Genomic DNA, 27,305 nt, shown 5'->3' with positions numbered 1-27,305 from the left:
TACATTTTCATAAAAATGTATGACTTTTTATTTTCCCCAAACCAAAAATAATTCTGGAATTTAAACTCATGATCTATTGGAAATGAAATGATAAAAATCTAAGAAGTAAATAAATGTTCTCTAAACGTAGAAGTTCATTGATTTAAATGGACAGTACTCTGAATGACTGCTCTTAGGACTTTTAAATTTGTTCTTTTTACTGGTGGGGGGGTGGCTGCAGAGGTGCGTTCATGGTTTGGGCTGGTTTCTGTAGATGCTCTAAACCCATTCGCTCACGGCGGCATCTGACACTCGTCCACGCCAGCGGCTTAGCAAATAGGATTAGAACCAAGAAGAAATCTCCCGCAGCCGCAGCAAAGTCCCATCTGCTGCTCTGACAGGAGGAAGCGCCGTCGTGACCTTCTCCAGGTTCTACCATGACCGCCGCTGGAGGTACCAGGGAGCTTCTAGGAAGCTAAAGAACCGCAAACCGAGCAGGACAAAGACTCAGAGATGAGGATGAGGAGGGGAGCCCTGTGGGTACTCGCAGCGGCGCTGCTGTCAGGATACGTGCACCCCCACACAGGTGAGCAACTGCCGACCTTTAGGCAAGAACTGACTGTCCAGAAGAAGGTCTTTCTGATCACGCCGCTCAGATGAAACAGCTGTAAGGATCCCTGGTGGGGATCAGTTCTGATCAATGAACCGTTCAAACTCTGATCAAATGAGTCATTATGCTCAATACATCTGTCAGGTTCTGGATCTGTCCTGTTCTGGATCTTTGTTCTCTGCTTTGGAATGCAGCTTGTTAGATGTTGGTTCTGCTGCTTCCTCTGCTGGACCTCAGAGTTCTCTCAGAAACTTCTGTAGTTGATCCTGCTTGGTTCTCCTGGACTGAAATGGCAACATTTCTCAGAATATCATGAAGTTAGAGGCAGAACCTAAAAACCTGAGATGACTTCTCCTGTTTTCTGTCCTCAGATGCTTCTCAGAACTGGATTTTGGGCTTGAAGGAGACAACTGGCCATTTGGAGGAGCCGGCGCCAGACCTGGATCGTCTCTGGCTTAGAGGACAGTCGACTTTGACTCGCAGAAAAAGGAACGTTCTGTTTCCCAGTGGCGTGAAGCTCTGCTCCCAGGAGACCTTTGACCAGGCGGTCTCCAACCACCTAAACTACTTTCACCTGAGAGGTACAGGTTCTACTGCTGAACCTGCTGGCTCTGATCCACACCAACTTTCTGGTTCTGATCAGTAGCTGAAGCAGCTAGAGCAGAGCAGATGTTCTATCAGAGCTCCGGAAGGTGCTGCTGATGTCTTCATTGTCAGTGTTTCAGATCCAAAAAGGTTCCTTAAAGTCTGTTTGTTCCAAGAAGAGATTCTGATGGAAATAAGACCTGAGGAACATTTACCAGTTTAAACTTCATGCAGCAGTGAAGATCTAGAATAGACGCTCATATATACTGACAGTGAGTCTAAATAAAGAGGAAAGAGAACGTTTTTGTCTCAAAGATTTCTTCTAATTTCTCCTTCAAAGGGTGTGAATCAAATCAGATCTTTGCTCTGGTTTTCTTGTCCTCACGCTGTGATGCCAGACTAGTGCTACTGCATCAGTTTATCCACTAAACATTCATCTATTTATCCATTCAGTTGTTGTTAAGCCATCTTGGAACTTCTGGGGTGTAATAGATGGAACTTTACTTTTGGTGAGTTAAACTGAATAAAACCAGTCGTCTGCTACGGGTGAACCAGCATCCTTTTTTACTGTTCACTTCCTAAGAGCTCTGGTGAACCTAAATGATTCTTCTCCTTAGGAGAACTTTCTGGTAAATGACTCCTACAGTACTTTCTTACCTGCATAGAAGGTCCAAAGCATTTTACAGTCCCAGCCCATACACACATACACACTGATGGCACCAACCTAGAGCTACCAGGAGCAATGTGGGGTTCGGAACCCCAAGGACACTTCAACACTCGGACAGGCAAATCGGGAACTGCACCTGCAATCTTCCACTGAGAGGTGGACCGCTCTACCACTGCACCACAGCTGTCCTGATGGTCTCCAGTCTAGTGATGCTCTCCTCACAACCCACTGATGTCTTCCTGATGCTTCTCCCAATGATCATCTCATCTGTCCTTTAGTGTGTCAGGAGACGGTGTGGGAGGCCTTCAAAGTCTTCTGGGACCAGCTGCCAGACCGGGATCAGTACCAAAGCTGGGTGAGCCGCTGCATGAACGGATCTGTCAGTGCCATGGAGATTGGCAGGTTCTTCAGCCAATCAGAGGAACACAGGAGTCTGGTCATGAGGGTACGTCTGCCGCCTTCCTTCCTCCATCTCCAGTCAGGCTTGAGTTTAGATCTTCATGGGGGAACATTTAGAAGCAGGTGAGCCAGAGGAATGAAGATGTGATGGACTGAGGATTTGGGGACAGAATCTGTCAGTACAAATATCCTGCTTTTCTTCATCATTTTCAGTTCTTCATATCCCCTTTAGTACTGTCCGGATTCTGAGCTTGGGTTTTCATGGTGCTTTTGTCATGTTCTGTTTTCACTTTCAGTCTCATTATGTTCAGGTTGATTATTAACAGCTGTCTTCATTCAGCTCATCAACCTTAGCGTATTTAGGTGTCTGATTTTCAGGTTATCTGTTCCGTTCAGTCACAGTTTCGGTTCTCTTATGGTTCATGTCATGGTTTAGTTCAATTAGTCTACCTTTCTGCCACCTTACCTGGTCTCCTGCGTTTAGGTCCAACACCTTCACCTGCCCTTCGTGACAACTATAGGGGTAAAAAGTATGAGTCTTTGGCTAGATCCGAATACTCCCCTTCTCCCTCCCCCTTGATTTGAAGTGGCAGTTGAACTCAAAGTCGTGTCCGGATTATTATTTTTTAAGTTTCACACTCCAAACAGAGGGGTGAAAGTCCACTATCAGGAGAGAATAGACAGTGTTGCTCTAAGAAGCTCTTTTCTTGACTTTGGTGTGCTCTGAACCACAGAAGTTTTCATTTAAATGTAAGTAATGACTTTATGCTGTAGAGTGACATTTTTAAAGTTATAAAACCGCTGTTGTTATGTTTATTCAAGTACTGGAAGCTCCACGCTAAAGCTAGCGGACCGACGATTATTGATGACATCATCGAACGAAAGTCACGTCTGAAATATTAGACTATTTTTTTCATCACCCTCCGTTTGCAGCAAACACGGAGAGATAAACGAAGGGGGAGGGCTAAGGGGAAGGGAGAACTGGAGAATTTGGATCGGGCCTTAGATTCTGCAGGCTGTTCCTCTGATAATCCAGAGTTTGGTCTGTCATGTTCTTCAAAACTTCAACTATGAGACAGAGACAAAGAATCCAGGTAACCTCATTGTTTGTTTTTTAAAGAATGGATTTGTTTAATGCAGCAGAAAATGTAACAATGATTCAGTGGTAGAGGTCAAAGGTCCCCTGTAGGTCTCAGCAGGTTTGATCCAATCTTCATGCAGATCTTGTCCAGAGAAGATTTAGGACTGTCTCTATAGATTCTCTGTTGGATTAAGGACCTTCTAATGCTTTTTGTGTAGACACTCATCTGTTCACGTAGCAGTGTGTTTGTGCTCACTGTCCTGCTGGAAGATCCAGGCATGTTTCCTCCTCAATGTCTCACTGATGGAAGGAGATTTTAGTCAAATCTCTCCATACATGGATCCATTCATACTTTCCTCAATACAGATCAGTAGTCCAGTTTCAAACCATGATGTTTCCACCCCTGGGCTTCAAAGTTGCCATGATGTTTTTCTTCCTCCAAATGGGGTTTATACCAAAGAGTTCCATTTTGATCTCATCTGAATACATTAAGTTTTTGCAATCCTTCTCTGGATCATCCAGATGGTCTCTGGAGAACTCTAGATGGTTCTGGACATGTGCTGGTTTAAGCAGCAGGACCTCTGGAGCTCTGCAGGATTTGAAAACATGAAGATGTCATGTGTTACTATAGTAACCTTTGTTCCTGTGGTCCCAGCTCTCCTCAGGTCACTGACCAGTTCCTCTGTGTGGGTCGGGTCTGTTTCCTCACTCCAAATCATTTGTTCCACCAGGTGAAATCTTTCATGGAGGGATTGTCCGTGATCTTCCATTCTCTGATATTTGCTTCAACAGTGGATAAACTGATCTCTTCTCTCCATCTGCTGATTATTGTAGATTGGTTTATTCCAGTCTGGTTTGGGTCTACAGTCTTGTTATGTGTTCCATGTTCGTTTCTGTTTTTCATGATCTTCTCTCTTGCATGGTTCCTTCTGAGTCTCTATCTTGTGGGTCAGAACTATAAACATAGAAAACTTGGACGTATAAACAGAGTTTCGAGCTCCACTCCCATTAACAGCATCAATAGTAAAACGAGTATTGTGTTTGTTTCAGAGGGTGGTTCTAGCTGCTGCCGTCAACAGGTCAGTCAAATTCTTCTCATCTAGATGGTTTCTGTTCAATGAATATTTCAACTTTAAATGACAACAAACCGCTGTAATTGTTTGGCCTGTGTGTGGATCCAAAAGCAGCAGAACCTTCAGGATGGTTCTGGTGTTCTGATCCAGTTCTAATTCTGTGGTTTGTTTTCATTGAAGGAGTCTCCGTGTTTAGTCTTGTGACCTTTGTTGTTGTTGTGTTTGGACTCCCGTGTTGTGTACCATCACTGACTGCAGTAAGCCCCCCTCCTCAGGATCTCGTCCGTGCAGGTACGCCCTCAGAACCGAACCATCACCCTCAGAGCTGGAGTCGCTCCTTAGCCCACTTCTGCTGTTGTCTCTTTACGCCTCACCTTTCCTCCGCTGATCTGCTAAAGCAACATAGTCAGAACCAACGGCCTCACAAGTGGAGAATCACAACCTATTATTACAAGAGCAGGATGGTCCGGTTCTTTAGTGGAACATTTAGGAAAATAAATACTGCTCTCAGTTTTTCTGTGAGTCCAGCTCTGATCTTTGTAGAACCATTGGGTTTACAGTTCTCCTTAGATTTACTGAAACATAGAAAATTCTCTGTGCAGCTCACTAAAAAGCTTCACCAATGTTGGAATAGAACAACATTTAATCAGTTCATGTTATTGAAGCGGCCCTGCGACAGACTGGCGACCTGTCCAGGGTAAACCCCGCCTTCCCCCATCAGTAGCTGGGATAGGCTCCGGCACCCCCGCAACCCCGAAAGGGAAAAGATGAATAAATGAATGTTTTTGAAGCAGATATTTTAAAATGATCCATTTGAATCTTTGTTACAGAATCTTCCTGAAAACAAAAGATTTTCAAATTTTGTGATTTTAATTTAGATCCTGGAAAACACTAAATTGAAAAAAAAAAACTGTTGGATTTTTTTTCCCTTATGGTGCTTCTGTCATTATGTTCTTCAGAGGAACATTCCTATTTGTGAGGAACTTTGAGCTTTTTCTGATGTTCATCTGAACAAAGTTGTTGTTTGTCCTGCAGCTCAGAGTCGGGTCAGAGACAAAGTCCAGTGATGGAGACGCCATCAGGTAGGAGCTCACCTCCATTCTCCGCCCTGGGGTTCAGCACAGTGGGAACTAGAAGAGTTAAGAAAATACAGAAGTTTTTTTTATTTTAGAGACCATAGTTTCTCACTGTGGTGGAGCGGCTTTTCTTTAGAAAACTGAATTAAAATCAAACTCCAGAAGTTTACCTTTAAGACTCTTCAGAACTTGAATCCTCCTTATTTTTCCAACCTGCTTCATATCAACACTCCTTCGTTCTCAACCTGTAACAGTCTGGATCGGTCTGTAGCGGACTGGATCAACCTGTAGGAGTCTGGATCAACCTGTAGCGGACTGGATCAACCTGTAGGAGTCTGGATCACCCTACAGTGGTGTGAATGGGGGTTTAGTAATTACTTTTACCAGCAATTTAATTTGTCATAATTTGTGGCGTACAATATAGTTCATTTGAAAGATACGATTGGATATTGACGTGAAATGGATCCAGAACATCTTTATCCCAAACTTCCAGCAGTATGACTCAGATATAAATACCTGACACTAAACAGTGCGGGTGAAGTTCTCCAGATTCCTTGTATTTCTTCAAGATAATCAAGTGTAAATTAAATATGTGTACAAACAAACAAGAATGAATGTCAAATCCATTCACATTTTAGTTTGATAAAGTTTACCCCACTGTTGGTTTTCCACATCTGCCTAATCATTACTAGCAGACTGTGTGGTCACATGACTTTGATAAATTCAAAGGACTGGAATGATGGTTGATCAGTTTCTGCTGGATGAAATATGTGTTGTCTGCTGTGATGGTACTTGATTGTCTTTACGAATAAGCCAACTAGGTTTCAACCCAAATGCTATTTTGCAAGATCAGTTTATCAATTTATTTCATTTTGAAAGAATTTCTTAATGGTATTGATTAATCTGCTAATTGATTTGGCTCAGACAGATTTATCTGGTTGGATCGTAGAAAAAGAAATGGAGTCATTAATTGACTGGCACACCCTAGGTCTGGATCCATCTGTATGGGTCAGGATCGGATTGTAGCGATCTGGATCAGCCCTCTCGTGGTTTGAGTTCTCCCTGGCAGTCTGAGACTTTTGCATCAGCATGTTTGTGTCTCGTGGATTTCCCAGGATAAATGTGGACCTAGTCGTTTGCAGAAGGATTACTGAGGGATTCATGCTAGTTTTTGATGGAAAAGGCAGATCCGCTTATTTAACTGCTGTCAGGATCTGATTCTGACACCAAAATATCAAATATTTCAGATCATTATTAAGTAACCAGACAGTGGGAGCTGCTGCTGCGGCTGCCACCATCATCTCACCATGATTCTATAGATCTGCTGGGCGTCTTCCGCAAATTGGATAGTTTACAGTGAGAGGATGGATGTTTGCAGGGATTAGTGTCCTGATCGTAACCTCACGGTGACCTTCGTAAGTACGCCTCTCCCCCCTGACGGCTGGAAGCCAGACTGTGTTTGGCACAGGTTGTACAGGTGGATGCTCAGGTCAGCTCACCCTACGCCCCAATCGGTCTTACGTGAAGCAGGATGGAGTGCACGAGGCTGATTCCCCTCACGCGCGCACTCTCAGAATAGACTCATAAGCCTATTTACGGGCAGCAGACTGGTCAGTGGAGGGAGGGGGGACAATAGAGGTGTAGACGTGCCTGAACTCTCCCTATGATCAGGGTCAGTAAGATCACAGGTGGAGCCCCGCCCACTGTGGACCGGCGAGAGCTGTTGAATTCTCTTACGTGATTATTGGGGCTCCTGCAAAGTGACTGTTCATCAGGAAATATGAGAGGGGTCAGCAGCCTATGGGGGGACCAACACTTGAACCAGGTGAAAGTTTGAAACCTTCAAGCAAAGTCAGTGTAGAGGGTGCTGATGGGAGAACATCTCTTATGGCTCTGCTCCTGTTCAGACCATCCTCCAGGGTTAAGCTCTAACATTGGGTTTTGAGAGGGGGGGCGAGGGTGCTTTGCAGTACATGAGTCATCACAGCTGGCATCACTTTAAAGGTCAGAGTTTTGATGTTCTTCATCATTATCATCATTTTACAGAAATGACCACCATGAGTCCAGTCATTGTCACAGTCGACCAGGAGGAGCTTCAACCAAACCATAAAGGAACTTCTTCAATCTCTCTGGTCTCTGAGCTCAAAAGTTCCCTTCCGGAAGCACCTGGAACATCTTCTGTTGGAGACCCAATGGATCTCACCACAACACCTGAAGAGACAAACGATGTTGATGAAAGTTTGGGCCACACAACTTCTCAGAGTTATGATAGAACCCTTCCTGATCTTTCTAATCTTCAAATCATTGCTGTGGAACCTGTGGAGGTGAGCTCTGAGGTCAATGTCACACTCAAACCTGGTGATGGTTTGGACCAGGACATGAGGGAGAACAGAACATTCTTAGATAGAACCGATAATAAAATCCTTGAGAACGGTCCTCGTGATTTAGAGGGGATTTCTGTCATCAGCCATGAAGCTGAACCTTCATCAGGGGGTGGAGCTGTTGTGGTTCTTCCAAAACCCACCATAAGACCTGCACCAGAACCGCACACTATGGTGAGATCAGAGCACATGATCTCTGAGGTTCCTGAAGACATTGTGACTGAAACCACCACCCAGGGCTTTGTGGTCTCAGAAGAGAAGGAAGGACAAGACGTTTATTTAAACATCATCACAGTTGTGACTTTAGCTAATGACATTGTAGAAGAAGTGGAAATGTTACCTGATCTAGCTCCTTCTGTAACACCTGAAGTGGGAACACAAACACCAGATCCAGAACCTCCTTTTGAAGAAGCTGTAGGGATCAGCCTCCGTGGAGCTGATATCATTGCAGAAACACCTCCATCTGCAATCATAATAACACACACAGAAGATGATGGACTGTCCATACGTGTGTTTTCAGAACCAAAATCTACCAACTTTTCTGAATCAGATCTTTCTCAGGCTTCTATCACAACAATAAATATGGAGGCTGGTGAAGACACAGGACGGGACCAACCTGAAGTTCTGGTAGAGGTTCCTTCCCAACCAACTCAGATTTTAGAAGATAAGATGGAGGAAGGTCTACCAATAGCTAAGGCTGAAGACACGTTAGGAAAACCAAAGGATGTCATTGATGAAGATGACAGACCTGAACCAGAGGTGGATCTTCAGACTGAGGGTCCTGCTAAAGAAACTGGACCCACAGAGGATGAAATTCCAGAAACTGAGCTGGCAAGCCCTTCAGTGAGGGATACAGTCGAAACATCACGAGATTTATCAGCAGTTAAGCCAGAAAAAACAGTCAAGCCAGATGCACCTGGCATACTGACAGAAGAACATTTCAATACTGCAGAAGAACCTAAACTTCTTGAAGTTGTGGAAGAAGTGGCACCAAACCAACAACCACCTCTCGAAAGTGTTGAAGTTGAATCAAAACCTGGAGAAGATTGTGCAGAAGATATTGAACCCTTAAAAGAACCAGTAGAACTACCAGCATTAGTGGAAGAAACGGCACACAAAACATATGCTGAAAAAGAAGGCACAGCAGAAACAGAACCAACAGCAGAACCACTGGCAGAGTCCAAACCTTTCTTAGTAAAAAAACAAGAACCATCAGGACCAACTGGAGGGCCCGTAAATAAAGAGGTGGTCAATGAAGAAACACTGTATGAAGGTAAACCCTTCACAGAACCAGCATCAACAGGAGGGGACACATCAAAGCACAAAACCAAATCAGAAGATCAACCAAAGCCTACGAGAGACCCACCAAATTACCCAGAAATAATCACAGAACCAGTACTAATACCAGCACAAGTACCAACTAAAGAATCAATAGTGGAGGAAAAACCTCGCACAGACCCAGCAAAGGAAGTAGAACTAATAACTGAGCAAGCAGGAATACCATCACAAGTACCAATACCAACTAAAGAATTAACAGGGGAGGAAAAACTTCTAAAAGAACCAGAAAATACAGGAAATAAAATCATAGAACCAAAACAAACAACAATCCCAGCACTAGTGTCAGAACCAACTAAAGAATCAACAGTGGAGGAAAAAACTCTCAGAGAACCAACAAAGGAACCCAAAACAACTAAAGAACAAGAATCAGAATCCAAAACAGAACTAATACAAACAAGTACAGAACCATTAGAGGACACATCAGAACCAATAGAAGCAAAACATGCTATAGAACCAGCACAACAAGCAGAAACAATAACAGAACTAGAATCAGAACAAGAATACTCTATAATACAAGCCCAATTGCCAGTGCCAACAAAAGAATCCGTAGAGAAAACAAAACTTGTCACAGAATCTGAAAAGGGAGGTGAACAAAGCACAGCACTAAAACCAGAACCAGAAGATGTCATGAAACCATCACCAGAACCCCCCCAAAAAACAACACAGCACGTAGAATCTATCAAATTACCCAAAGAATCAGAACCAATTGCAAAGCTAGAACCAGAACAAGGCAGAAAAAAATCAGAAGAAACACAATCTACAGAAATAATATCACAGAAACCAGAACACACAAAAGAATTGATAATGGAGGTTCCTAGAGATGGAGCAAAGAGAGCAGAATCTACAAAAGAACCAGCACAGGAACCAGAGCTCACCACTGAATCAGTGCAGGAAGAGAAGACTATCAGAGTACCAGAAAAAGAGCCAGAACTAAATGAAGAACAAGCAATAAAGCCAATTAAAGAACCAGAATATACAAAAGAACCAGCACATGAACCAGAACCCACCACTGAATCAATACAGGAACAGAAAAATATCACAATACCAAAAGAAGAACCAGAGCTAGTTGAGGAACAAGTAATAAAGCCAATTAAAGAACCAGAACCCACAATTGAACCAGCACAGGAACCAGAACGTACAAAAGAATTGATAAAGGAAGGTCCTAGAGAAGAAGCAAAAACAGCAGAATCCACAAAAAAAACAGTCCAGGAACCAGAACTCAGTACTGAATCAAAGCAGGAAGAGAAAACTATGATGCTACCAGAAGAACCAGAACTAATTGGAGAACAGGAACAAGAAAGAAAGCCAGCTAAAGAATCAGAATTCACAAAAGAATCAGCACATGAAGAGAACCCTGTTCAAGAATCTGAAAATGAACCAAAACCAGTCAAAGAATTAAAAGAAGAAACAGAACATGAAAGAAAACATGCACAAGCAAAGGAACCTACCACAGAATCAGCTCATCCAGATGCAAAACCATCAGAGATTATATTTGAAGAAACTGATGAAGAGACAAAACGTGCTAGAGACCAAGGAAAAGAACCACTTGAAGAACATGAACCAAAACAAAGTGGGAAACCATCACATGAAGCAGAAGTCACAAAAGATTTTAAAAATGACACAGAAGCTCCCAAAGAAATGGAAAAAGAATCAGGATCCATAGGGTTAAAACAAGAACATGAACCAGCAAGAACATATTCCTTAGAAATAGAACCCACAGGGGAACTACCACAGGTACCAGAACCTACAACTGAATCAGCAAAAGACACAAAAATTCCCAAAGTACCAGAGGGTGACCCTGAGTCCACAGAAGATCCAAAAGATTTCAGGAATGAAACAAGAACAGCTGAGGCCACAAAAGAAGAAACAATGGAGAAGACGGAACTGAGAAGAGGACACACGGAAGAACCTGTGCCAGACATAGAACCTGATATTAATCCAGTTGAAGATTTGATTGTGGTGCATGGAGAACAAACAGCAGAACTACCAATGGAGAGCAGAAATGAGGAGGCATCAGAGAATGATGGAACCCTAGAGCGGTCCTGGGAGGTGGAAGTACCAGAGACTCATTTGGAATTAGACCAAGAGGTCACTCCTGTTGTTCTTGTTGTCCCAGAAGACCCAGAGGAGGTAGTGCCAGAGACTGAAGAGGTGGAAATACTGGAATCAGAGGTTCTTGAAGGACCTCTAGTTGATTTAGGTAGGGAGGGTTCCACAGAGTCTACAGAGGAGGTACCTTCTCACATGGAGACACCCAGGATCAAAGTCTCTGAGCAGAGTGGAATACAAGCAGAAGTCATGGCGACTGAAGACCATTTAGGAAGGGTTTCAGAAGCTGAAACCAAAAAAGTTGGAACTCCTGAGTTGGCTGAAGAATTTCCCACCAACCTAGAAACTACAACAAGCGAGGAAATCGTGTCAGAACCTGCATCAGAGATTGTCCAGGAGGACATCACCCCAGGATCAGCTGCTGGAGCCACAGATAAAAGCTCAACCCACATCATTGGTTCTCCTGTAGAGATCACAACAAAGTATGTGGTGGAAACCAACAACGGCAACTTCCCGGATCTCCTAGAAATTCCAGAAGAAGAAGAGGAGGACAACCGACTTGGAAACAACGGCTTCCCATTGGAGGAGGAGCTTGAGAGCTCTGTAAGTCTGCACCGGCTTTTGTTTCCTAACTGAGCTAAAACTGATGTAATATTTCTTTGGGTTCTCAGATTGACAACGAGATAGCGGACACGCTGCTGAAGCCCCCACGGCTCCTGAAGGACCAGACGGTGGATCTGAGGATGAAGCTGAAAGGAGAAAGCTACAACGGTGCACTGAGGGATCCCAGCAGTGTAGAGTACCAATATCTGGCCAGACACTTCAAACGCAGGGTGAGATGAAGCAGAGCTTCTGCTTCCTTTGGTCCACCAAACTAAATTCAGAAGTTTCACATCTTCACCTGTTGTAGAAGGTAAATGAAGCATTTCACCCAAAACTGAGGAAACACAGGCAGATGATTTAACATGGCTGCTGCCTCAAACTCTGAAGACACAAGGAGAAAAAGGTGAAAGTGTTGATGAACCATGAAGCAGGTTCAGACGGAAGTATGTTAACTCAAAGTTTCAACTTGAAGAAAGGGAAAGAGGATTCCTGGAGCAGCTGGTGGACCAGAACATGGTCAGATTTGTTTAATCATGAAGCAGAGTTCTTTTTATATCCTGTTTATCTTTACTCTGATCTTCTAAATGAATAAAGAACCAAAAATCAATCATGGGTGGTAACCAAAGGCTGTAGATATCAGTTTCAGGTCTTCCAGAGAGCAGATCAGATTCTGAAGAAACTATTCTGAACAGTTTTGTATCATCAGCTGGTGGCTTATTGAATTCTCCTAAAAGCTGCCAAAGTTCTCATAGAGTGCTGGAATCTCTAGAGTTTAAGACAATTCGTCTGCTAAACCTCTGGAGTCCATCAAACTTCTCCTCTTTGTCTGACAGGTTGAAGACGCCTTTGAGAAGCTGCCAGGCTTCAAGAGCATCTCCATCATTGAATTCAGGTACTGCTCTGTCTATAGAGAACATTAGGAGCTTCTCTCAAACTGACTTATCTGCTGGGAATCTCAATGAGCTTTCATCGTTTGTTCTCTAATGAAGAACGATTGGCTCTAGCAAGAGAACTTCAAGAGAAAGTCTCATTGTTTTCTCTGGCTGACGTACTTTTCTTTACAGATTTTCTGCTTTCTGTTTTCAGGCCTCAGAAGGACCTGGAACGGTAAGTTCAACCCAACTTCTCATTTTCACTTTCACAGGCAGACTCCTGTTACCATGGTAACACCAGTACCAACTTCAGTTTAATAAATCTCAATAGAATCTCCAGATCAGCAGTCAAATAACAGATCTCTAAAAATCCAACAGAAAGTCGAAAGCAGACAAAAAGTCATAAAAAGTTAGAAGACTGAAAGAACCAGAAAAATTCAAAGGTCAGAAACTGACTGAAGCTATGAAGCAGTCAGACAGTCAGAAAAAGAAACTGTCAGAAACCTGCTTTGTGAGCAGCTGCAGGACATCCAAATCCCCAGATTGATGCTGATCTTTCTGAGATCTTCAGAAAGGTGAAGGTGTTGGAGATGTGGTGACAGGTTTCCTCAAAAGAATGAACCCCCGATTCTGACCAGTTGTCTTTGTATACGTAGAACTTCTAAATTTGTTGATTTTTTTTTTTCTCTAATAGTTTTAGATTTTTGTTTGCAGTTATTAAAAATGATGAATCATAACTGTTTTTTTCTTGTTGACATCCATGTCTGATGTGGGTCTTCTGTTAGAAGATCTGACCGAATTGGCCATGTTTTGGTTTTTCAGCGGTCTGGTGGTTCAGGTCCATTACTCCATCACTCTGGAGGTGGAGGTAGACAGCGGCAACATCTCCAACGATACTCTGGACTTCATCATTCTGCAGAACAACCTGGTGGAGAAGAACTTTGCTGGCAGTGCCGAGCAGCCCACTGTTATCTACACCATCACCGACTTTCGTAACTACATCACAGAAGCTCTGCACAAGGACACCTTCAAGACCAACAGCAGCCTGGACCCTCTGGAGAGTTGTAAGCTGCTGTTCCAGATTTTGTTGGTTTTAGAGGATCTGTTCTTCCAGCTCCTCTGATGTTTCTGTTCTAATTAACATCTCCTGAAAAGCTCTGATAGTAGCTCTTGTGACTTTTTTTTTTTTTTGCAGCAGCAGCAGCAGCAGAAAACATTTTACCATTAGTGAAACCAACCAGTCGACCGACCGATACCTTCAACAACATGGTGACTCCAAGTTCCTGATTAGCTGAAGGTCTGAGGCGTCTGCAGAAACATCTGTAATGTTCCTTCTTTTCAGGATAACGTTTTGGCGGCAGAGAAACCTCCTGATGCTCCAGCCCATGAAGCTGACAGCAGTGAGGTCTTCCTGAAGAAAGAAGACTTTCTCTTCAGCCCCATCGATCCCTGGAAAGGTGAGCAGAGGGAGGTGGTCAGCGAAAACGACGTCTTCCTGTTTGATGAGAGGACCCCCACCCCTCCACCGACCAGCAACCTGGAGCCGCAGGAGGAGCAGAGTGAGTGCAAGTTGTAGACTGTTAGGACCACTGATCTCTGAGATGCTAGCTTCATGATTTTTGAGAAGTTTCAGTCAGGTTTCAGATCTCAGTACAGCTCAGAGTATGCACTTCTGAAGGTCCACAATGACATTGCTGTGTCTGTTGAAGCCAAACCGTCTGTTGTTGTGGTGCTATTGGACCTGACAGCAGCCTTTGACACGGTGGACCATGCAGTCCTCCTGCCTTGACTGGAACATCAGCATTCACGGCGCTGCACTTGACTGGTTCAAATCCTTCTTAACCCTTGGTCAATCTTATGGGGTCCAGATGACCCCACCCTTTTATTGATGTGTGATCCCTCCCATGACGAAGGTGGACAGGATTCAATATCTGTCACGGACACCAGTGGCAGACACTCCAGATGACCCCACTTTTAATGTAAACATACCAAGGGTAGCACAAAGGTTAACAGGGAGAAGTTTTTCTGTTCGAATTGGTGAGGCCTTCTTGTCTGTGGCTCCGCTCTCCTGTGGGGTACCTCAAGGTTCTATCCTTGGTCTTGCTCTTTTTTCTTTATATCTGCTGCCACTTGGTTCAACATGGCGTCTCTTTCCATTGCTATGCTGATGATCTGCAGATATATCTGCCCTCAGTTCAGGAAAAAAAGACCTCCCAAAGGATGTAGAGCCACTGCTCTTGATTTCAGTGACACCTCTACAGCTGACTCCATCACTGTCAGAAACCTAGGAGTGATCTTTGACAACTGTTTTAAATTTGACAAACAGATTGACAATATTGTCAAAATGAGCTTTTATCATTTGTGCCTTTTAGCTAAAGCTAAACCTTCCCTGAGCCGCAGTGATCTAGAAACATCCATCCACGCCTTGATCACCTCCCGCATAGATTACTGTAATTCTCTTTACTTTGGTGTCACTCAGAGATCACTCAACAGTCTCCAGTTAGTCCAGAATGCAGCAGCACTACTGTTAACTGGAACATCCACACATAAGTCTCTTCACTGGCTCCCTGTTCATTTTAGAATTCAGTTTAAACTTTAATTGTTTTTTTTAAGGCTCTTCATGGTGTCGCCCCAGTTTACTTAACTGAGCTTTTAAATGTCCGTAGCCATTCTAAAGTTTTAAGGTCTACTAGTCAGTATCTGCTTGAGGTGCCCAGGTCACCACAGAAACACTGGGGTGAGCGTGCTTCTTCCAATTCCGGGCCTCAATTATGGAATAATATTCCAGCAGAACTGCTTATGATGTCAGACATTAACAGTTTTAAATGTTATTTAAAAACACACCTTTTCAGAATGGCTTTTAACGCTCTGTAGTCTGTGACATTTTATTTTGTTTTATTGTATTCTTATTTGTCTTTTATGTATTTTACTGTACCCTGTGACAGACTGGCGACCTGTCCAGGGTGAACCCTGCCTTCGCCCTTCAGTAGCCGGGTTAGGCTCCGGCACCCCCACAACCCTGGAAGGGAAGAAGCGGCCAAGAAGATGAATGAATGGATTTTACTGCAGACTGCTTTTGTATTTTTATGCAGTTTTTTTTTAATTTTTGTTCCTAATTTGTCTTTTTTTTTTTACTTTCTTCTTTCTTTCATCATGAAGCACTTTGGTACACTGAAAGGAGTTGGAAAGGGTTATATAAATAAAGTTCACTCATTCACTCACTCACTCATTCATGATGTATGTCTCCACAGATCCAGAGAAGATCCAGGATGAGGGCTTCCTCCTCACAAGCACTCTCAGCACCAGGACAGGGGTTCCTCAAGAGGATCCCTCAGAATATCTCGAAGGTCATCCTGGAATCAGCATACTCCCTTTTGTGGAGACTCACTTTAACGCCTCACTCGATGACAGATCTGGATCTGGTTCCTCTGGAGACGAACAAGAAGCTGATCTCATGTCATTTACGCCTCCAATAGAGTTTAAAATAAGTAGTATCACAGAACGAAACAAGTTGCATGTTCTTCCTCCGCCTGATTTGGAGGAGGACATGGAAGAGGACATGGCCTCAGCAGAACCACCATCCACAGCAGGAGAAACAGATGTAGGGGATTCAGAGAAAACCACATTGGCTCCTTCTGAAGAAGACACCTTCAGCAGATATACAGAGGTTCCTTTTCTCAGTCAGGAGCTGGTGACTCCACACATCACCACATCTCCACAATACTCCACCCCAACTCATCCACCCTTAATTGTACCTCAGGAAGCCCTGACTGTGAATCTGGCTGCATCGACAGTGGAGGCATCTGGACTCCATAAAGACAACACAGAGACTGAGATGTTTTCTAATCAAGGAGCAGTCACAAGTTCTCAACATGAAGTTTGGACTCAAAAGACAGTAACGGTGCTAGGTCTCACTGACTCAGATGTGAAGCTGAAAGAGCACTCTGAAACGATGGAAGAAACTCTCAAAGAGATCAGAGAAACTCCTGAGAAGGTAGAAGAAACTGTTAAGGATGTGGACAAAACCACAGAGGAGTTGAAGAAAACGCATAAAACTGAGGAAGAATCCAGTGAGAAGGTGCAAGCAGCCATCAAGAAGGTAAAAGAAACCGCAGAGACGGTGAGAGAAACCACTGAGGAGTTAGAAAAAACTCATAAGGAGTTGCAAGAAGAAATTGAAAAGGTGGAAGAAACTCCTGAAAAAGTGATAGAAACCACTGAAAAAATGCCAGAAACCACAGAGGAGATGCGAAACATCCATGTAGATGTGCAAGAATCCACTGAGAAGGTGGAAGAAACCACTGAAGCAAAAGATCTTGCAACAGTAAAAGAGTTGGTAGAGAAGGAGGATGTTGAACCGATCCATCCAATTGAAGTTCCTGATGTCCTTCATACTGAAGTCCACACACCTGTAACCACGCCCACAGTGGTCCAGGCAGTGATAGAGCCAGGTGGAGGAGCCACCACAGAAGAACCTTCACAGCTTTCAGTCTCTGAAACAAAAAGTAACATCAGAATTGAGATCTTGGAGGAACAGCACGTTGGAACCACTCACACCACACCTCCAGTACCTAAGGCCATGGATCCTGATCTGGCTGTGGATGAAGTTCTGGTTGTTGCAGTCACAGCTGGAACTTCGGTTCCACAGCACCGTATGGACACAATCCTCTCACCTGAGAAGGACTCTCCTTTCACCAGAGTCTCTGATCTGGTTCCAGATGACGAGGACCTATTTAACCAGAACCATGATGATGTCACTGCAGCTCGGATCCACCCTGCACTCTCGGACATCTCTGAGTCCACGGTGGAGGTGTTTGAAGGGAGCAAGACGATGAAGGCTGTAGAGAGCTCCCTGGGTTCTTTAGAACTGGGTTCAGAACCAGAACCTTCAGGAGGGGAAGCAAATACAACAAGAGTGGAAACACAACCTTCAGAACACAAAGAAGAAACTTCTGATGTGGGGGTCAAATCCCCAAATGGAGAACAAGTAGAAGAACTTTCAGTAGTTGAAGATAAAGCCATCAGAGGGGAACTGTTGGGTTTGGAAAAAGATGAAAATGTTTCTACGGAAGTTGAAGGAAGAAAAGAAACTCCAAAAGTGGAAAAAGAAATGTTTGAAAGAACAGAAGAAACCTTAAAAAGTGATGTGAAACCTTTGCAAGAGTCCAAAAAACCTTCTGAAGTCCAAGAAGACCTTTCTGACGTTCTGAAATTCATGGAAGTCGTACCATTTGAAAACACAGAAGTTGTTTCTGGGGACAATGCTGAACCATCAGCAGGAGAAACTTTAGCTCCAGGAAAAGAACCTTCTGAAGACAAATTAGAGGTGAAAGCAGAACCTTCTGGAAAGGATGGTAAACCTGCACAGCATGTTACTGTTGGAGCAGAAACTGAAGGTGTGGAAAAGAAACCATCTGAACTTGAAGTTTACTCATCTTCTGGGAAAACAGGAGACTCTCAGGCACATGTAGAACCTCAAGCAGAACCTTTGGATGGCGTGGCAGACAGAGACATGGATTTGAACCTGCAGGCAGGCGACGGCAGCTCTCCATTCTTTGATCTCCAGCCAGCTGAACAAGACTTCTTGGACGTGTCAGCCATCAATGTCAGCATCGATGTGTTCCAGTACGGTGGCGTGGCAGTTGAAGGTGAAAGCAGTGGCTTCTTCAGTGAAGCTCATAGTTTAGACAGAGCTGCTGTAGCTTTACCAGCCCAGCCTGGGAGGGCCCTCACCGTATTCTTCAGCCTGAGGGTGACCAACATGGCCTTCTCTCCAGACCTCTTCAACAAGAGCTCTCCAGAGTACAAAGCTCTGGAGCAACAGTTCCTTCACCTGGTGAGAACCCAAGGAGCATCCTCCTGAGATTCAGCTTCTTCCACCTTATTCATGCTGTCTGTTTGTTTGTAGCTGGTCCCGTACCTTCAGTCCAACCTCAACAACTTCCAGAACCTGGAGATCCTGAACTTCAGGAACGGCAGTATTGTAGTGAACAGCAGGATGCGGTTTGGAAAGCCGGTTCCTAAAGAAGTGACCAATGTGATCTACCTGATCCTGGAGGATTTCGCTAACACAGCCTACCAGAAGATGAACATGGCCATCGACAAGTACTCGTTGGATGTGGAATCAGGTGGGATTTCAGTGTTTGACATGAATGAAGATTTGTGTAGTCAAAAATAAAAGCAGTACCGATGACATCATCATCAGAGTTGATGTCATCAGGAGTTTGATAGTAGATGGATTCATCGCCTAAATCAGGCATGTTCAAGTCAGGCCTGTGGGCCAACTACAGCTCTCCCAGCCTGTCATTAAATCAATCATTTGAGGCCCACAGCACTTTCTAAACACTAGATTTCTTATTGTGATTGATCAGCCGTTTTTAAACCTGCAGCAACAACCTTTGGCTCCTTGACCTTCAGAGACTCAAGGGCCAATTGAGAAGAACTGATTTATGTGTTTCTGTGATCAAAACTACAGTGGTTTGTATTTCAGAATTATTTGACTACTTTATTATTATTATCCTGTTAACATGATTTATATTTAGAAGTTTACAATAAGCATTTATTAGTGAATAATTAAAAACATTTCATATGAACACAGATTTAACTTTGACAAAGGTTTATTTCTCCAATATTTTTTCTTTATTTTATTTCTGGTCTTCAAATCAGAAATTCACAGTAATTTTCATATAAATGTATTAGGATTTATTTCTGTTGTATGTGAAGAAATAAATAGTATTCCATTGTTTAAAAAAATCATCAAATAGTTTACCTACATTTACACATTTTCTCCCTGTAAAAGGTTTGGACACCCCAATCTAAACTGACCTGAATCCTCTACGTCCCAACACGTTAGCGAGGCTTCATGCATTCTGAGGAACCTGCAGCTCCGATGGCCTTTCCTTTGTCAGGACTTATCTAATACCTCTGATAATCTGTCTGGAAGGATCCTGAGCTGCAGCTCGCTGTGACTCAGAGTCTGCTTTCACTCCCATAAGTCAATGTGCTCGTTGGAGCGACCTGCACGTCTGTGTTTGTAAACCCAAGGACGTCTTTGCAGAAATGTCATGCAGCGTGTTATTGAAGCAGCACCAGCAAAATGCCGTCCTCTATTTGAAACCACTGAGAATTAACATCCACAGATGTTTTCTGATTTATGAGCAGCTGCTGGTTTTGGAGTTTTGATGGAGAGGTTGTGAGATAAAACATCATGAGGAGAACAGCTGTTCTCTATGAAACTATTACCAAGGTTGCATGTAATAAGAGTGAGTCCAGAATGTGGACTGAAGGCAGACACTGTTGATGGAGCAGACTCCGTGTTTCCTGCATGTTTGCTGAGCTGCGGCTCTTTAATCTGTCTGAGCCAATCACAGTGCAGCCGTACAAACTTAATCTGCTGCAATGACTCTCTCGGCTCTGAGCTCCATAATCACGGTGCTGCTTTGCTGCAGCGCTCCTGTTGCACAAGCGCAGGTTCAGTGCTGATGGAGGTTTGGCTTAAGAGTCAAAGGATTTTCAGGATTGGAACTCAAGGAAAAAGCGTTACTATGTCTGGAAATGAAACACCTCACTAGTCCAGGTCTTAATTGATACTCAAGGAGGTTTATTTTCAAGTTCACATCCATCAATTCATTAAGCATTTTAGGAAACTGATGCAAATTAAAGAATATATTTAATCTATAAAGCAGAGCAGAGGTGTGTGAGAAGAGGAAGTGCGTTGGGATGTGGCTGTGTCTCTTCTTGGTGGTGGTTAGTCAATGATGTCTCTGATGTTCCTCACTGTGATCCACTCTATGTTGAAGCCTCTTTGTCAATGATTCTACAGTTGTTGGTGCATCTTTAAAAGCACCGTTGATTCTGTTCTCCAGGTGACCGGGCTGATCCCTGCAAGTTCCAGGCCTGTAACGAGTTTTCCAGATGCATGGTCAACCAGTGGTCGGGCGAGGCCGAGTGTGTGTGTGACCCCGGCTATCTGAGTGTGGAAGGCCTTCCCTGTCAGAGCATCTGTGATCTGCAACATGACTTCTGCCTGAATGATGGCAAATGTGATGTCCTGCCTGGCAAGGGCGCCATCTGCAGGTGGGAGGTTTACAAGGAGGCACCTACTTACAAGGACACACAAGCAACTGCAGTGTGGTTACTTACTCCAAAAGAAAGCTTTTAACTTATTTAACCAGACATCGTCTGACTATTGCCTACATTATCTTTGTGAAAGAGGAGTTTTTAATTCATTTTAAAGAATGCAGAAATCACAGAAATCTTGTCCTTTCTGTTGCAGAACCCAAAGTTTCACATCAGCCGATAAAAATAATAACCTTTAATATACAAGTAAATACTGCTTTAGGAGCCATTGTGCAGTAGAACAACTTAAGTCCAAAGGTCCAGTAAAAATCAAAAATGACTCTTGGGTCATTTAGAAACCGTCCATCCATCAATCCGTCCGTCCGTCCATTTTCAGAACCTGCTGAATCCCCTTCGGTTGCTGGAGCCTATTCCAGCTACTTTTGGGTGATGGCAGGGTTCATCTGGACACATGTTTCTGGAACACACGGCCTACATTCACACCTTAGGGCAATTTAGATTAAGAATCATGTTTTTGGACTGTGGGAGGAAGTTGGAGAAAACCCCCCATGAACAAAGAGAACATGCAGACTCCACAAAGAAAGAAGCCAGCAGAGATTTAAACCAAAGAGAGTGCTAACCAGCATACACCTGTCTAAATCTGTCTGCATACAAGTTAGTACCTGCTTTCAGGGGGCTCACATTTTTCAAGCTGTGTTCTCTGCCACAGGTGTCGAGTTGGGGAGAACTGGTGGTACCGGGGGGAGCATTGCGAGGAATATGTCTCTGAACCATTGGTGGTGGGCATCGCCATCGTCTCTGTGGTTGGTTTTCTGGCAGTGGCAGCTGGAATTATCTTCTTTTTGGCCAGAACACTAAGGGAGCAATACAACGGCGAGGACACAGAGGACCCTTTGCGGTGAGCTGCATCTCCAGGATGGAGCCGAAACTTTTCCAAAAAAGGAGAATATCTATAATGAACTCCTTCTTTTTAAGGAGGGGGGAGAGTGATCCCACTCTGGAGCGGGCTACCAAATTCAACCCCATGTTTGAGAGTGATCCAGTTACCACCCAGTACTACCGTCGTTATGATGATGGCATGTCCCAGCACACCAACGCTGCTGTTCTCCAGTACGCCTCAGCTCCAGTGACCAACGAAGAGACGCTCCACATATACCAGAACACAACCCTGACCCCCGAGGTGATGAAATGTCCAGTGATTCATTCATTTATTGCACTAAAAAGAAAGCAACATGCAGCATTGGGTTAGGAATCCGCCAAAGTAACCTCAATACAACCGTAACCAGCATTAAAATTACCATAACAGCAGGAAACATAATAAAAGTATTAAAAACCAACATAACCAGCATTAAACCCATAATAACCAGCAGTTAACAATCATAACCAGCATTATATAAACATCCTAACCAACATTAAGCTATCATTCTTCTTCTTCACCTTTTGGCTTATCCCATTTTGGGGTCGCCATATTTCACAGCAGTGATTTGGCAGAGAGATGTACTTGAGGGGCACAGGGACCCAGTTAGGCAGCAGCGTCAAGGGCCTTGCCCAGGGATGGAGATCAGTGGACACTCCGGGTATTGAACCCAGGTCTCCTGCGTGCAAACCCTATACTTAGCCCACTGAGCCATCCAACCACTTAACATTTGGCAACATTAACCATCATAAGCAATATTGGACCCATCCTAACCATAACTAATCACATTGTAGCCAGCACTGAACTCATCATAACCCACAGTAAATCAGTCATAACTAGATAAAAAAAAACCTGATTTCCTAGCATATTAGCAATACCTGACGGGTTCAGATAGGAGAACACGAGGAACAAACTGTTGTTGGTGACCTTGCAGAATAGGTTTTAATGTAAAAAAAACAGGGATCACAATGTCTTTGAGCATCAGGAACATTTGTGAAGGCTCAAACCAAGTCTTTAACTTTGATGGTCTAGCCTTATATGATTTAACATAGTGACTTCATGGCTGATGCCCCCTAGTGCATGAGACAGCTCTTCAACTGAAACCCTTGGCCTCCTCCCAGTCTACTAGGGTGACTTTGGCTCTTCAAAGCTGTTGTGACGTTCTTTTGGCCCGCAGAGCTGTATCTCAGCAGGATGTTGGCACCGTGCAGATGGGTATTTTTACCTGCAGCTCCTCTGTCTTATGTAACACTGTCTTTGGTGACCTCTGACCTCTGCAGGATATCCAGGAGCGTCTCCGGATAATTGAGCTGTGCTCCAGAGACCAGCGCTTTGCTGACTTTGTCCGGCAGACTCAAGTGTGAGTATTTTGTTAATCTGCAGATGTTATGGTCTGTTATCCAGTCCTCTCAATGTTTTGCTGGAAAGCTTTTATTCTTCAAGATGAAAGTGTTTGAGAGAGTAACAGATCACTTTTTCTGTTCCTGCTGGTGAAGTGAAAGCATAAAAACTTTTATACTAATATTTACATTTTTTAGAGACTTTTAAGTATTTTTTCATTAACATGAGAATCTTGAAAAGTTAATTAAAAAATCAGTTTAACAAAAACGAAATTCGAAGTTAAATCCAAAGAAATGTTCCAGTGAAGGGAAGATAGTTTCTTTGAGTAGATGAAAATAAATTATAAGATAAAGATCAGTAGTTTGCAGCTTCTCCTCATCCTCAGCGGACAGTTCTAGCAATCTTGATTGTGATGAAGATTGTCCTCCTGAAGCTCCACTTCTCAAACTGATGAATGTTTGTCTCCTCTGGGGAGCAGATACCTGGAGCGGAGGGGGAGCTCCACCACATAACACCTCCCACCTGTTGTCCTCCAGGTAAAACAACCCACCTACCCAGTCTGAGCTCGAGGCTTCAGGTGAGCAGAAGGAAGGACTACATTTCCCATGAGCCTCGGCAGAGCAGAACAAATGTTGGCTTGCTGTAACTGCTTATTTATGATCATCTGAAGAGACGAAAGTTCAAAAAGAACATTTTTGTTCCTCTTACTGCACATGCAGGTGCATACTGGTGCATGTGGGACACACACAACTGAAAAGATAAAATGATTCAGAGAAGTGAATCGCATGACTTGATGTCCCTCAGTTTTGTCATTGTAGCTGAAGATAAAGATCCAGGGAGGGATTCAATAAAGTCACATAGAAACAAACATTTTCCAGAGTCAGAATGCTGCGGAGGCTCTTTCACCATTTCTTGAAAGAGTTGAGATTTTTGCTCTGAGTTGAGCAGCAATCTCAAACTGTCCCAGTCCTTTCCATACTGAGTTGAGATTCCTGCTCAGCTTCTTTGAATCCAAACTTCACAGTTTCCTGAAGCCCCTGAAGCCTTCGGTCTTAAACAGTCAGTTTGACAGTTGTAATTTGACCTTAAAAGTCTGTTTCTCCTGCCTGTTTCTCTGGTTAGGAAAGACGGTCGCTCGTGGTGAAGATGCTGGACTTAGTTCTGTGGATGTTCTCCTGAAAGGACTAGGACCAAACCTCTCTTTTGGTGTCATTGCTGTTCTTCCTCCTGCTCATTAGGATCTCTGCTCACACGCTGTGGTAGATCAAAGGTTTCTGCCAGAATCCAGACCTCTGAGCGGCGAGCCGCAGCGTTTCTCGTCAGTGCCTTCACTGCTCTCTGAGCCTCTCTGGAACTTCATTTAAAGAACCGCAGAACCCTAGATCTGGGTCTGGAACATCTCAGACCACAAGCATCTGCTTTGTTTCATCAATGTTTACATTTCTAATGTTTGGTTCAGTGTCTTAGACACATAGACTTGTTTCTGAGCGGACCTTACCGACCCTTTATAAAATTCCATAGGCTGCAGAACCGAACACAAACCTTCCTTTAGAACAGTTTCTGTGTTGTACTAAAGGTTTGGCGTTTCCTGGTTTTTCCAGAGGTTTCACAGATGTGTCTCACAGAACCTCCAAGGGTTGGACCTGTCTGCATCCCACAAGATCAGAGTTCCTCAAAGTTCTTCAGAATCAATCAGTCGTCGATTCCTTTGATGAATTCTGTTTGACATGTTCCTGTGTTCAATAAAAAACACTAAATTATTCCTGTTTAGTTGTTATTTTAACAACAGTGGTTGATTTTTCCTTTGGATTCTGCCACACTCAGTTCTAATTCATATCTGCGTTTCTGAGGGATTCTGTTGGGAACCATATCTGATTTATTCTGTTGGACTCTGCTGCAGACTCTCTAGTTGTTTTCGCGTCGATTCAGCCGTCCCTCACGTTCTGCCACAGGTGTTTTAGTTCCTTCAGCATCAGCAGTATTACAAATTATCTGTTTTTTTCCGCATTAGGGTTTCATTACAAGTCGTCTTGTTCCCAAACGTTTAAGTTTTGGTTTTAGTTCTGGTTTCTGCAGCAGTTATTCCTTTTCCTTTCCCTGTGGAAGGTTCTGTCACAGGTTGTCTTTCCCATCCAGTTCCTTACAAGTTCTCAGGTTTCTGAAGTGTCAGGTCCTGTAACAAGGTTCTCAGGTTTTGTCAGCACCAGCTCTGTCACAGATTCTCTGGTTCTGGATTGTCAGTTTCCTTCACACGTTCTCTGTTTCTTCCAGCATCAGGTTCTTTCAATTGTTCTTTGGTTCTTTCACTAGCCCAGGTTTTCTGGCTCCTTCTATGTCAGGTCCTATCACAGGTCTCGTGGTTTCTGAGGGATTCTGTTGGGAACCATCTTGTTGCCTAATGATGTTCTTATTGTTATGTTGTTGTTCTGTCAGTTTGACATTTCTTCTGCTTTGTAGTTATTAGTGATACAAGGAGAACCCAAACCAAAGACAACTTGGTCTCTGCAGAAGCCCTGAGTGCGCAGCTCTGTGGATTGTAGTAGGTCATAGCTGTGTTTCTGTAAATGTGAACATTGTTCTTTAGCCAGCAGCTGGTGGACCTCTGTGTAAAGCAGAAGGTTCTGAGATGATGACATGTGTGCGGTACTGTGTCGGTGTCTCTTGTGCGGTTCTGTATTTTGTATTGTGTTTTCTATGCTGTTTGTTCAACACTAGAGCAACATAAATCTGCCGTTTGCACTTCTCTGGAATAAACTCTTTTTCACACACTGCTGTTCTTGAATGTCTGATTGGTCAACATCACTCACATCCCTGGCAGGAGCGTGTGTGCATGCATGTGTGTGAGCATTTGTGTGTGTGCATATGTTTGTGCAAACGTGCATGTACACGATATTACCAAAAGTATTGTCTCACCTGTCTCACACATGAACTGAGGCTTCGTCCCATTCTAACCCATAGAGTCCAATCTGATGCTGGTCCTCCTTTAGTAGATATTCCAGCCTCAACTCTTCTGGGAGCCACAAGGTTGAGGAGTGTTTCTAGGAATTCTGGACCATTCTTCCAAATACGGCTTGGTCAGGTCACACTCTGATGTTGGTGGAGAAGGTCTGGTTTTGTGTGTGTGTATGTGCATGTAGGGGTGTTCATGCATGTGTGAATATTCATGTACTGTATCTATGTGGGCATGATTGTGTGTGTGTGTGTGTGTGTGTTCACCCTTACGAAACAAAATTATATGGAGAACAATATATTTACAGTATATTCCATATATGGAAGCAATATTTATCAGTATATTGAAATAGTCCAGCTATTAGCGTTTTCTTATATTGAAATATACCAATCCATATACTGTGATATATACTCTATAAATTGCTAAATAATACATTGTGATTTATACTGCAATATATTGCTCCATGTGCTGCACAGAAATATCTTATATATATATATATGTTTATATTGAAATATATTCAAACATTTGAGTAAATGACACAGTGAGATCTATTTCTTACTATATTGACACTACATCTACATATGTTTTCCAGTGTATTGCAATATATTTTTGTTTTGTAAGGGCATTGACAAGCATGAGAAAGGAAACATGTGACCCAGGTCAGCAGGTCCTGAGAGGACTTCTTAACTTTCATTCAAAGTCGTCTCCATGACAACCCGATAACAGCCAAGACGCAGGCAATGAAACCATTGAGATGATTTTTCTTCAGCTTTTCCACAGAAGTCAGAGTTGATGGAGGACTGAAATGAGAAGGATGAAGATCAGGCAGAAGACCTTAATGCAGCAGCTTCTTCTGATCTTTTACGTCCACCTTCGTCTTTATTCTTCATCAGAGGAACAGATCCTCTGCTGGTTCACATTCTCCTGACTGCTGTACAGCAGGAACTGACCATAACCATAACCACCACTGCATCCGCTTCCAATCAGAATGAGCTTTCATTCCATGACCTTCGGCAGCCCCACCACCCAAATCAGGATGTTATAGATTTTTGAAGAACTTCAGTGATGAACGAGGACACTGTAAGACATTTCTGAATATTCATGGTCTTGTTTACTTTTAGTCCATCAAGAAAAACATCTGGGTTCTTTGAGACTTTGTGTTTAATGTCTTTTTTGGGGGGTACCTCTATCCTTTCATTTTTCAGACTCAGAGGAAGTTTTTCTTTTACCTTCAAACACAACAACATCTGTAGGCTTTTATTTTGGAGGCAGAGGAAATAAGGAAATCAAAATAAAAGCTCGGGGT

General features: G+C 43.3%; 1 protein-coding gene across 3 annotated transcripts; it reads left to right on the top strand.

Moving 5' to 3' along the window:
- Positions 1 to 204: 204 nt before the first annotated feature.
- On the top strand, positions 205 to 25,820 carry LOC112142224 (titin). Of its 3 annotated transcripts, none has more exons than XM_024265492.2 (20): positions 205 to 565; positions 961 to 1,170; positions 2,120 to 2,286; positions 4,372 to 4,400; positions 5,430 to 5,476; positions 7,517 to 11,841; positions 11,910 to 12,071; positions 12,675 to 12,733; positions 12,928 to 12,948; positions 13,536 to 13,777; positions 13,912 to 13,982; positions 14,056 to 14,272; positions 15,965 to 18,549; positions 18,622 to 18,841; positions 20,579 to 20,789; positions 21,502 to 21,690; positions 21,768 to 21,972; positions 22,989 to 23,068; positions 23,528 to 23,585; positions 24,172 to 25,820. In XM_024265492.2, the coding sequence occupies exons 1-19, from the start codon at positions 493 to 495 to the stop codon at positions 23,559 to 23,561; spliced, it is 9,147 nt and encodes a 3,048-aa protein (XP_024121260.1). In that variant the 5' UTR covers positions 205 to 492; the 3' UTR covers positions 23,562 to 23,585; positions 24,172 to 25,820. The 3 variants fall into 3 exon arrangements, with proteins under 3 accessions (XP_024121260.1, XP_024121259.1, XP_024121261.1); XM_024265491.2 differs by having other exon boundaries at positions 13,909 to 13,982; XM_024265493.2 differs by lacking the exons at positions 23,528 to 23,585; positions 24,172 to 25,820 and having other exon boundaries at positions 13,909 to 13,982; positions 22,989 to 23,072.
- The last annotated feature ends 1,485 nt before the right edge of the window (positions 25,821 to 27,305 follow it).

The sequence above is a fragment of the Oryzias melastigma genome, unplaced genomic scaffold (genome assembly GCF_002922805.2).
Source record: "Oryzias melastigma strain HK-1 unplaced genomic scaffold, ASM292280v2 sc00262, whole genome shotgun sequence".
Classification (NCBI taxonomy): Eukaryota; Metazoa; Chordata; class Actinopteri; order Beloniformes; family Adrianichthyidae; genus Oryzias; species Oryzias melastigma.
Note: the sequence above shows the minus strand (reverse complement) of the source record. Positions and strands in the feature narration are given on the sequence as shown.